At 36.7% G+C, this 12,938-nt stretch overlaps 1 protein-coding gene across 1 annotated transcript in view; it reads right to left on the reverse strand.

Annotated features, from left to right (window-relative positions):
- MPPED1 (metallophosphoesterase domain containing 1) overlaps positions 1-12,938 on the reverse strand; it is a 61,974-nt gene that overhangs the window by 31,406 nt on the left and 17,630 nt on the right. The window contains exon 3 of the mRNA XM_008490245.2: positions 11,116-11,297. Coding sequence (XP_008488467.1) covers positions 11,116-11,297 — 182 coding nt within the window. The remainder of the gene's footprint in view (positions 1-11,115; positions 11,298-12,938) is intronic.

The following is a 12,938-nucleotide window of genomic DNA, read 5'->3' on the forward strand; positions in this document are numbered from 1 at the left end:
TTGCTATTATGAGGAACCTCCAAAGACTAGGAAAGGGGGACAACAGGAACCTCATAAATTTGATAAAAGCAAAAGAAAACTCCTGCACCTAGGATGGTAACAAGACTATGCACCGTGTTTTTGTGGCAAAGGCAGCCAACCACATCCTGGCCTGTATTCACAACAGTGAAACCAGTTGAACAAGGGGTGTGATCTTTCTCCTCTATCTAGCACTTGGGGGATCACATCTGGAGTGTAGTGTCCAGTTCTGGGTTCCTCAGTAAAAAAAAAAAAAAAAAAAGTACTGACAAACTGAAGCAAGTCCAGTGGAAGGGCATCAAGATGGTTGGGGAATGTGGCACATGGGGAGAGGATGAGATAGGAATCTCTTTAGCCTAGAGATGAAAGGAAGACCTGCTGTCTGCAACTACCTGACCTCAGAACAAAGGCAGAAGGCAGATCTGTTCTGCACGTAGGTGCACACAGACACAAGAGGCAACAATCACAAGTGGGAACATGGCACTAGGAGAGAATTTTACCATGAAGATGGTCAAAAGTGGAACAGGTGACCAGGGCAGCTGAGCAATCTCTGTCCTTCATCTAACATTCAACTGGACAAGGTTATAAGCAGTCTGCTCTAACTAGACCTGTTTTGAAGAAGGGATTGGACTGAACATCCTCCAGAGGTACCCTCCCCCCTCAATCCTATGTGATTTTAGGTTTCTGTCATTCTACACTGGAACATAAACAGGAATTTTAAAGAGTGTAATGTTGAAAGAAATTAAAATCTAATTTCATGTTGTGATTCTGATGGAACAAATCTATGGTAGGCAAGCAATTTAAAAGAACTAGAGATTAGGTTCCATTAACTTAGGTGTAAGTTTCTCATGCTATCCATTTAGCAGATGAGTAAGATTAAATACCCAGTTGATAGCCAATTAACATTTGATGCTAGAATATGGCTTTACTGGTGGGCAGGTAGCAAACTTGGTATCAATAAACAATCTATGTATACAAATACATTGAAATGTATAGCTGTCACAGGAATTCCACATAAATATCCAGGGCAAAATTAATTCCCCAGTATAATTAAGGAGGCAAACATGTAAGAAATAGATCTGCCCTTCAGGAGTGCCAAGAAACACATGAACATACGATACGAGAGTCAAATATGTACTTTCAAACAAACAAACAAACAAACAAACAAAAAAAAAAAGAAAAATTATGAATTTGGGGGAAAGCAGTTTTTTGGGGGTTTTTTTTGCTCTCTTATTTAGATTGGTTTTGCCCATAGATCAGGGATATTTCTGTTCTTGGTACCTGAGAAGTTTCTGCTAAAATATCCCTATAGCCTGGAGACAAATAGCAAGAATTGTCTGGAAAAATTTTACCTACATGGTTTTCTGTATTAAAATATTAAAATGCCATTGGCATGGAATGGGATATATTTGGAAATTCATGTAGTGATTCTGACATTACCACGGAAACAAAACCAATCAAAATGTCAGTTTAAAACATTTGGAGGGGATAAAAATTCCATGGCTAAGCAAAATTTCACATTTTTTCCTAAAATAAGGGGGTTTTTCCTCCATAATCAACCTATAGCTACTTCATCATATTTGGATTTTTTCCTGTTGATTCCACAACACATCAAAATTCTGTCAGAAACATACTGGCTCAAATTCAGTCTCAGGCTTCAGGGCTTTCACCACATCCAAATTTTTCCTTCTGCCAATCTGGAATGGGGCTCTGTCCATTCTCTCAGCCTCTACTTTAACTTGGAATGAGCAATCTTTTTCCCTTCTTTTTCCTTTTTCTCTGCTACACGGTTCTTCATTTTTCCTGACACATTTCCCCTTTCCTTTCCTTTTTGTAATCTCCCCCTGCATGCAGAAAAATACTGGAGATACATTATCTTGCACTTCATTTAGCAGTTTTATCAGAGGGTATCTTTTTCTCATAGAAACAAAATTTGTAGAAGTACAACAGTTTTACACTTCTGTGTGCTTGTCTCCCAGTGTCCCTCTGAAAATGCCTGAAAGATTCAAAAGTCATTTACTATACTGAGCAGAGGAGTAAAGGCTTCAAAGATAACTATAGTCCCTTGAGTTTTCTGAAAGTCTAAGAAGACTGATGCCCACTCTGAAGGAGAGGCCTCGAAGAAATGAGAAACCACATAAGATGAGACACCTAAGAACTCACTAACCATCTGCAAGACAGAATCGAAGAAGTCAGGAAGCTGTGGTTTACCTCCCAGAACATCTTCTCACACAAAAAATTTCTACCCTTAATCTTCTAAATCAATGTAATTTGTTATTCTTTGAGATCATTATAATCTAAAAAGCTTGGGATGTCATATTCAGCTTATATATAGCCAGATGGTATTATCATCTTACTAACATCTTACCTAAGTACATGGAAGTTTTGTTAGTTGTGGCAAGCCCTGCTCAGATATCTCTCAGCCTTTGTTTGCTTAGAATAAGAATCTGATTAGTTCTGGATACATAATGTATATAACAGTAATATATATTGTTTAGCTAGTAACATTATTGTTTATTCCTTTTTTTACTTTAGGTTACTAATTAAGAAAAACAACTTAACATCTATTTTTTTTGCATGTTTGTGCACCAATTACAAAATTATTACAGCAGTTCTTAACTTCTAAACTACAGTAGGTTCTTTTTATGATGAGCATAATTTTTACAAAATAACTTGAAATGCTGGGGGACCACTACTTGAAGTACAAATTGCATAATGCAAAAGCACTGAACGTGCCTTTGTTTGCTATTCTTCTGCATCTGAGTTTGCTCAAACTACAATTCTGTGTGCTAAAAGGTTCACCCTGTTCTATCAGCAACTCCTCAGTAAATTAGATCAACACTGCAAATAATTCAAAAGCAAATGCATAATGTTTATGCTCCAGACACCTCTCGTACTGAGGTTAGGCATCTTTATCAACCAGTGACCTCCTTTGCAGCTTACAACTGTTATCAGATTGTAACTTCACCAAGATAAAAGCAAAGTTGTACAAGCAGATGTGCTTTGCTTATCTCCTGTTATTGTGCTGAGCAGAATTTTTAGTATTCATTAAAAGCAGTGGCAATCATATAAGTGCCCACTTAATGCTTTTTCCCTCTCAATTCAACCTTTTAGAATACAGCAGTGAGTGATACAGTCAAAAGACTGCATAACCATCTCAGATTGCTTTTTTAGCATCTCTTTGACAGTTCTGTGTTTAAACACTGGGGCTGATGTCTGGGAAATTCACATTAACATACTTTTTGTATGGTGTGTAATCTGGAATAACACTGTAAATGAACACTCCCTCCTAAGTCATCTGTAACCTTCTAGCTGTAGACATTCTTGCATTGTAAAAGCCAGTAATTATATCAAACAATAAAACAGCAAACACATCCAATGCTGCTCACATTTGCAAAACAAGATTTTTTAAAATAAATACATAAAGGCAAATCAAACTAAAAAATATCTGATAATAGTTCATCTTAGGGACTTTGATATACCGTGTTTTATACGCACCCACGCACATGTACAATAATTGGCCGAAATCACTTCTGAAGGAAAAGAGGCTTCTTTTCAGTCTGGTTTATTTAATTACCCTGTAATTATACAGGACCAACCCAATGCTCTCTGCAAACAAGGTCATTAAAGTAGCTGCAGTGAGTCAATCCAAAAGATTATCTATCCTTCTGTCCACTAGCGGTCAGTAACAGATGCCTAAAGAATTGTAAAACTGCAAGGTTTGCCTAGATTGAACCTTCTCTTGATATGTTCCCTTTGATTACTGCAATTAATGGCTTGAGAATCCTTCACTAAGTCATAGGGTCGATTTTCGTCAGTATTTTTCTTTATTTATGTCCTGGAATAGTTATAGCCTGAGGAGACAAATTTCTTTATCAGCTTTTCTAGTTTTGGTTTCTAACATGTATGAGGGGACAATGAAAGAAAAGGAGATAGAGGACTGTGTTGAAAAGTAACAATTAAACAAAAACTTAAGAATTCCTTCAAGGATCTCTATGCACACCAATACAGCTTCCTATTTACATCTTCAGATCCCACAAATGTGCTTTCAGTATGTCCCAGTTGCCACATTCTGGAAAGAAAGACTACAAAGAACTGTGTGTCATGTTTGAGGTGCACAGCACCAATAACAGTGTTTAATGTTTGTGTATAGTGCTCCACAATAGGTGTTCAAAGTGGTGTGCCGAGAATAACTAATCCTCAAACACATTCATGTGGTAGGCGGATCAGGCATCATTTTCACAATTTTACAAGAGGGAACAATAAAGAGGCTGTCAAATCTGAAGAAGACTAACCAGAATTTGGTTGCCTCTCCTCCTCAGGCTCTTTCAAATATCTCTGCCACAGGCAATGACAGTTCACAGACATCATACTCCAGATCTTTCAGTTCCCTATTTGTTCTCTGCATTTCGGGGCCACATTGCCTCCCTAAAGCTTCACTTGTCTGCTAGTCCAGAACAAGACTGGGTATTTTTACTCTCTTGTTTATTTGGGGGGTCAGGGATCTCAATATTTTTTAAGATCACGGTACATTTTTAGGTGAGTCATCCCAGAGACTCAGAATCTTCAAGTTTGGCTTCTTTCCACTCCATCACAGTGGAAAGAAGCAACCTCGTTATTCATACAATGTGCAAGAAATTCCCCAAAGGCACAAATGTGTTTGGAAGGAGGGAATGAAGGAAAAAAATCCTTTAGCACCCACCACTCTATAGCTTCTACAGCTTCTGACCACGAGCATGGAAGGCAAACCTGGAAAACAGGGTCATCTTCCCAACACAGGGATTTAGCCTATATACTCCTTAGACTCCTAGGAGCCAGTTTAACACTCAGAAGTCTTCAAGACACACTAACTCCCCAGAACTGCTGGAATACTGGAAGAGTGTGTTGCAGTGCACTTTTCTGTGCTGTTCTGTCTGAGCCTTAGATGTACCAACTGATCTGAGACATCACACATTTGAGAAATGCAATAAAAACCAACATTTTTTTTTTAGTATGCCCAGTCTTTTAAAAATGACATCTGTTCTAAATCCCTACATAGCTCAATGTTTTTTCGCTGCATTTCCAAAGCCATTCTTTTGTAAATAGATAATTAGTGCTTAAATACTTCTTTCAAGAGGTTTCTACATTAACATTGAAATAGTGTAATTACCGATGGTCAAAATGGCATGACTACAATTTATAATTTTTTTTGCTGCTCCGAAGCTGATTTTCTTTCTTTCTCAGCACAATTTTAATCTGTTTTAAATGTACTATAGAACCTAAAAATATAAAATACCTATTAAGAGAGGAAGAAAAGTAAATACCATAATTTTGCAAAACTGAAAAGTAAACCAAAAGTAAAGCTAAGCCTAGTGTTTCAGGCATTTCTGAATTTTAACACAAACTTAAAAGTAGGGATGATATTTATTGACAAAAATTAGTTTATTTTTTTCTACAATCTAATAATACAAACAGGTGATTCTAGTAGTGCTAGTTATTAAAGCTGAGGAGACATCTTCTCTCTAAAATGTTTTTAGCATGGAATAAAAATGTTATCTTTTGAGCTATAAAAATGTTATCTTTTGAGCTGAATCTGCTGGGGTCAATTCCTGAAGTACATGTCAAACAATCTATTGTTTGTGTGTGTATGAATGATACACAAGTCAGATTAACATTTTCAGGAAAATGCTCTGAAGAGCTCTTCATTGTTTTCCATCACAATTTCTGTTCTCTTATTTCAACTTTAGCTTGAACTTGAATTCCAAATAGGAAGACTGTCTTTCACAATGAAGAATCTCAAGCAATCACACTGAAACAATGTGTATTATAAAATGTGTTAGTTTAAGTAATCTTTCCAATCTGTGCACAGAAGATAATTCTCAGAGGGAATATGGAAGTATGTGTTGCAGATTCTATCACAGTTTGGCTATTTATTTAAATTTTGAGGAAGGTAACCCACCAGCTTCAAGTAATGGTGGGTCCTGGAGCATACAAAATTGAAAGTGATATTACAGACTTGAGCAAAGGGAATTATGAGAGCAACTGAGGCAAGCAAGCAATTTCCAGTACCAACATATGGAAAAAAAATAATAGAGATGTTTTTGGTGGCATTATTTGATGAGTGCACTAAAGCAGGACATGTGTCTTTGTCCTACAACACATTTGATTTATATGCACATAGGAAATAAATAAAAATAATGAAAAAGCTGAGGAGAAGAACAGCAGAGTGAGCTAGATCTGTTGTCCCGTAATACAATATACCTTTTCTAGCCCTGATTACATAGAATTATAGAATGGTTGTGGTTGGAAGGAACCTTTAAAGATCATAGAGTCTAACACCCTCTGCTATGAGCAGGGACATTTTTCTCTACATCAGGCTGCTCAAAAGCTCCATCCAACCTGGCCTTGAACACTTACAGAGAGGGGAATCCATTACTTCTCTGGGCACCATGTTCCAGTGCCCCACCACTCTCATTGTAAAAAATTGCTTCCTTATATCCAATCTAAATATAACCTCTTTTGGTTTGAAACTGCTGGCCCCTGTTGTAGAGAAACAAGATAAACCAGGTGCCTCGAGTTGACAAAGAGTGGGTGTGAGTCCACCTGTGCCTGGTTAGGGCAGGTCCCCTATTACCAGGGGGCCAATAAAGGTGGGACACACACCCACAGAGAAAAAGCTCACTCTTGTGCGAGGCAATTGAGAGACCAGCAGCTCGTTGAGCCTCAGGAGCAAGGAAGGCTCCTCCCACTACACCGTGTCCTATCACTATAGGCTCTGGTAAAAAGCTTTTTCATCCTTCTTAGAGGCCCTCTTTAAGCACTGAAAGGCCACAATAAGGCTTCCATGGAACCTCCTCTACTCCAGGATGAATAACACCAACTCTCAGCCTGTCTTGAAAGGAGAGATGTTCCAGCCCTCAGACTGTTTTTGTAGCCATCATGTGGCCACACTCCAACAGGCCCATGCATTTTGAAACGATTCTGCCAAATTATTTTTGGCTATTTAAAGTGATGTCATTAAAATCTGCACATGTTAGAAAATAAACACATGTTCAAAGCTGTCATACCATGCATCCTTATAATGTCATCAGAAAGTTTCATTGGCTTCATGGCCTCCTGTTTAGCCATAGTGTAAAATGTATTTTGTACTTCACTTTTTCTGATGCAAAACTGAATTTTCACATTTGGAAGTAAAAAAAAAAGTCAGAGAAGGAACTAGGCAAATATAGGAAAAAATGAAGTAGAAAACCAGGAGAAAGGTCAGCCTGGAAAAAAAGAGAAGGAAATGACAAAATGATAACACCACTGGCAACCTTTGTAAACTGACTACTAATCCCTTTTCCCCTTTTATTTTACCATGAATAAGGAGAGCAAAATAGAAATCTGGCTTGCAAAAGTACATCATGGTACTGCATGACTGGGCAATAAGAGGACAGATGAAACTGAATATAAATTTATGCAGAATAATTCAAGTGTTGGAAAAAATATACCAACTACAAACACAGACTGATGGGTTCTGAACTAGATATTACCATTCGGGAAAGAATTCATAAAGTTATAATAGGCAATTTTATGAAGATGTCATCTCATTGTTTAGTCAGTTAAAAATAAAACCAGAATAATTCACAACAGTAGAAAGGAAAAGAGAACAAACCAGGAAATTTCATTATGCCAGGGGTTAAATCTGTGGTGTACTCAGATCATGTGAAGTTCTGGTCTTTTTGAAAGTACATTGAACAAAGCAGAACAAAGAGTGACACAGATGATCAAAGGCATTTAAGGACTTCTAAACAGTTTTCAGTCTGAAAAATGTATTATGGGACAAGCCTGTATAAATTCTTAAGCAGAATGAAGACTGAAATTGTTCACTTGTCTCTTCCAGTATTAGCAAATAACAAATAAACCAGCAGGTAATGGATTCAAAGTAAGTTCTTCACACAGTCCACATCACATTGTGGAACTCAGATGCAATACTGGGCTGGCACTCTAAACTTGCATAGATCTAAAAGGCTATTAAAAAACTCAGAGGAGAAAAATCACACAATTGAATGCTGTGGCTCAAGAAGTCCTTGGACAGACTGCCACAGAAAGCTGAGAAAACACACACATCCAGTCACCACCAGCATTTAATTTCCTTCATACAGTTAAGCACTAAACTAGCCCTAGTAAAACCTCAAATCCGTTCCTGAGAAGGGGAGAGCGGGCTTGGAGAAAAAGAAAAGAAAACAACTAATTACCAAAAAGAATTAAGTGAAATGAAATGGAGGGTTTTAAGGGTCAGAGGATAAAATGTATAAAACTAGGTGACCATGGGACAAGCAAAGCAGAGCACCTTGGCTGCTGGCCACAGTCAAAGACAGTACTGAGCTAGAGACCCAGTATCTGAGCTGTGCCACAGGCCTTCCTCTGTACCCACATACAGTTAGCCTAAAAAAGAGAGAACATATTTTAGGATATGACTCAGCAAGCCAATGTGCTTCTATTAGCACAACACTTGAGCATGTGCTTGATATAACCATAAGGTCCATGGAAGTTAATGATATTAATGTAAAATACACTTTCCATCAGACAGGCACAGAAATTTTATGTAGAACAGAAAGTTAAATCTGAGCTTGCTGAAGGGCAAGTTAAAAAGATGAAATAGGCTTAGAGACCAGAGTAGAACACACCTAAGGTATGATGGAACAAAAAGCTGGAAGGTAGAAGTGAATGCTACACATAAAGACATGGTGCAAATGCAGGAGCAGGGCCTGCATCTAGTGGCTAAGAGGAAGCTGAGATCAAGAAAGGGAAGGTGTAACACACCAATATTCCAGTGTTTATTCCAAGGCACAAATGAAGTTGTAGTCTAATAATGGCAGCAGACATAGATTTGACACAGAACAGAGTAACCAAGTGGGAAAGGGAGCCCTGTGCTACGGGATGAAGCAACAGACAGGTAATTTGTTGGCAGCAGCTAACAATGATGGTGGAGGTAAAAGTCCATACCAGTGTCTGCCAGTTACTTTCTCAAAAGACCAGTAAAATATTAAGATAAGGAAGAAGGTTGGGCCGACCATGGGAGTTAAAAAATCATGGCACATACTAGAAACAGCAATACAGAAAAATCCAAACTATTGGAAGCTAGTACCTTTCACAACAAAATGGACAACGAGCAAAAACTTTTGAAATTTCTTCTCAAAGCGTGCATTTTAACTATTCTCACATTTACTATAGATTTTGTAAACACTCAAGGTATTAAAATGTTGATAAATTGTTCATCTAAAAAAAAAAAAAGCTAAATTTTCCATTTTGAAATCCCATTCACTATAAATTTTAATGTTTACAATTTTGAACTGGAAAAAAATCCATAAATGCTGAATGAACCCTATGTAGTGAGCACAAATTATTTTTCTGCTGGATTTTCCTGAAAGAATTAAAAAATTAGATGAAAATTTGCACATTTTCAAGTTGCCAATTAGCTAAAAAAATCTTTAACTTGACATATTTGCACAGCTCAAAGATATTCTTGTAAAAATATAACTCAAACCACAAAGATCACCTATTCCCAAACTGCAAGCTACCATGAAATTGGAAGTGTGCCTGAAAAGTCAGAAAATTAAGTATTCTTCTGGAATAAAAATGGTGAAAAAAACACCACAGAAATGCCTTGGAAAAGCTCTCTACCACACCGAGAGGATTTCAGCTTAAGGACTTCTTCAGAACACTGTACAGCTGTGACCAGCAGAGAGGCAGATGGAAAACCAGAGAGACAAAAACTGTGCAGTACGTACTGTGTGTACCCCTATGCTTCCTCCCTATCAATTTCCCATAGCACTTTTCTACCCACAGTAGCAGATAAATAAAATGGGTATTATTTAGAGGGAATAACCAGAGAGATTGTACAATCCTTGCATGCTGTTTTCAGTACATTATAATAAATGGCAGAGAACTAAAAAGTAGGATTAAAAATTTCTTTCTGTTTTACAACCAAACTGCTTCATTTGGATACAGAGGCAGAGGTGAGGACACTAGACACTATAACAAGAGCATGTTAATTTGAAATGCTGTCCCCACCTTGCTCATAGAACAATGCATATTATTGTTTTCCCGAGTTCTAATAAATAGTTATTGCCCTTGCTGATAATTAGTTCCAAGGAAATATTTTTTTTTAATTGTAAAGAGATGACTTTTTTATATTCTATTTCAGCCTACAAGCTCTCTGCTTTGTGCCTTCCCAGTGTGGAATGCTGTAATATGAAGCTAAAAAAAAGACAGTAAAAATGCAAATATATCAACTACAAGAGAGAAAGTCAACCTCAAAACTGAAATCTATTACCTATAAACTATGTCCTTTCTCTCTTTAAGTCCTTTATGTCTTTTCACCCTTTTCTGATAATGAATTATCAGAATCCAGAATCATGTTTTTATTCTAAATAAAGGTATCCACACTGTTGCAGGAACAAAAGTGATCTGGGTTTTTGTCTGGATACAGTGTATGCTTTCCAATTTTCACTGTCATTTTTTTTATCATATAAAAACATTGCAGAAGTAGATGTAAATCACCACTCTCTTGCCCAGTGGAACAGAATTTCAGTACCCAATGCCAACAGTTGCCTACAGAAGGCATCTACATCTGGTCTGCTACATCCAAGACAGCAACCACAGGCACACGTTTTGCTTTGTTTGGAATTCATCACTGTGGTGCAGCTGAGCCTCAGATAAAAAAAAAAACTATGAGCCTTCGGGGTTAAACAGACAAATGTTTTCAGTCACAACAACTTTTTTTTTGCAGAAGCAAAGCCATAACAATGTATGTAAAAGGTTTTATGTAAATCATTAAAGGCCTACTGACTTAAATTGTTGCTAACACACAAAGTTGCTTAATGTACACTCCAGAGTGTGAAGGCAGAACAGATGAATAGTCTCACAAATCTTATTTGCTCAGTTGGAAAAATGCAAAAATATTTGTTAAAGAAAAAAAAGAAGTCTGATTCCTGATCAGTTGCATTCAAATTTAAAAGTCAAATTAATATTCATAATTTCTGAGTGCATGATGATTTTTAATGGGAAGCAGAAGGGGCAGATACAATCAGTAAACAAATTTACTTTCAAATCCACAAGGAATTCAATACCTACCTAACCACTCATTGAATTTTTTTACTTCACTTGGAAGTCCCAGCTCAGTAAAATCACCAGCATGTATTAACACATCTCCATATGGCATTTGGATGGGATCAGTTCTTGAATGAGTATCAGAAATACAGACAAATCGTGTATATCCTGGAGGTTTGGGAGCATCATGGGGCACTGGATCAACCCTGCAAGAAAGGCATCATAACAAGGTTATAAAGTACTTCCGTACTCCTTAGTGTCTACTTTGCAATTCTAATACTATTTTTTACCTTTACAAAAGATTACAAAGACTTCTAGATCTGTCTGATGGAAGAGATTTATTAAAAACAAACTAACACTAATGGGAGGTGTAAAAACTCTTGATGTTCACATCACAACATTTTCAGTATTTGTTGGGTAGATGGATTAATTTAAAGAGATTAAGGAAAAGAGATTGATCTGTGGCAGAAACTGAAAAAAGTACTTACAAATAAATCAAAGGCATTGCCAGTTTCAGAGAAACAGTACTATCCTGCTTCATTGTTTAAATATGATTACATGCTACACAGAGAAAAGATTTATTTTAGATACATAAATACATTTAAATGCATTTTTTCTGATTATATTTTTTCTGAAAGTTATATAATTCCAGCAAATTTAATTAACACATTTTGGAGATATGTTTCAGTGTGTTATTGCAAAGCAAGATAAGAACTCTCCTAACAGCAGCTGTAAATGTACGTTCAAGCCTGACTATTGTCAGGACAAATGTGGCAACTTTCTGGGCTTAATTATACTAAATGAAATCAGATGCTGTCAGGAGTGAGGCTGAATTGTTCAGAGCCCAATCTTGATATTAAAAACTGAGACAACTAAAATATCTGACCCAGTTTGATGAGACTTACGATTTGCAAGAGGAAAGCAGAGAACACCCCTCCGCCACATGAGGAATACTTATTTTCAACTCCATCTTTTTACCTTCAATCCATATTTTGTTGGAATATATAGAAGCAAACTTATCTATATGCAGCTATACCATACCTGCTATTCTTTAGCAAATTATGATGCAATAAAATCAAAAAGCTAGAGATGCAAGAGTTATAGTTAAGTCACTTGAAACCAAAGATACAAAGAATTGTTACAAATTATTTTACATTTGTTTTGAAAGGACAAGTCGGTTTTGTTCTCTGTTTCAGTATGCAATACATATTCCTAACCCTTGCTGGTTGTGCTTCAATACAGGAGCTTACCTTTACAGCAATAAACTCAGAAAAGCAGTTAGAGATTTTTGCTATCATTTGCACTACCCTTATTTACTGGGTAAATTTTCAGAAGGCATTTTACTGCTTGAAAGATATGCAATAATAATTTTTAATCACACAATCTTTAAGAAGAAATCTATGTAATTTATAGGCAGGTAAACTGAAGTGTTTTTGACAATTTCACAATATTAGTGAGCCAGTGAGGAATAAACCTAAAACATTCAAATCTTTTTACATATAAGAAAAGTTCTTAGCATTCAACTATTTTGTACCTGTCTTTCATATACCTATTTAAGAAGAAGCAATGTTGAGTTTTTCACAGCAGTACTGGAGGGATAACCTTTTATTGCAAGCATGTTTTGTCTTTCAAACTTCCAGTTTTTAAGCAGAAAGTAACCAAGCATGAGTTAAGGAGTAAAATCAGCTGTGATCAAATCATACCAAATGAATACCCTGCAGTATGTACATGCTAGTGGGGTGTGTGTAAGTGAGCACATACTGCAAATCATAAAACTTGGCTGACAAAGAATGGAACATTTGTACCCTGAGAGAGAGCAGCTGCAGACACTGCATGTTGGGCTGAAG

The sequence above is a fragment of the Calypte anna genome, chromosome 1 (genome assembly GCF_003957555.1).
Source record: "Calypte anna isolate BGI_N300 chromosome 1, bCalAnn1_v1.p, whole genome shotgun sequence".
Lineage (NCBI taxonomy): Eukaryota > Metazoa > Chordata > Aves > Apodiformes > Trochilidae > Calypte > Calypte anna.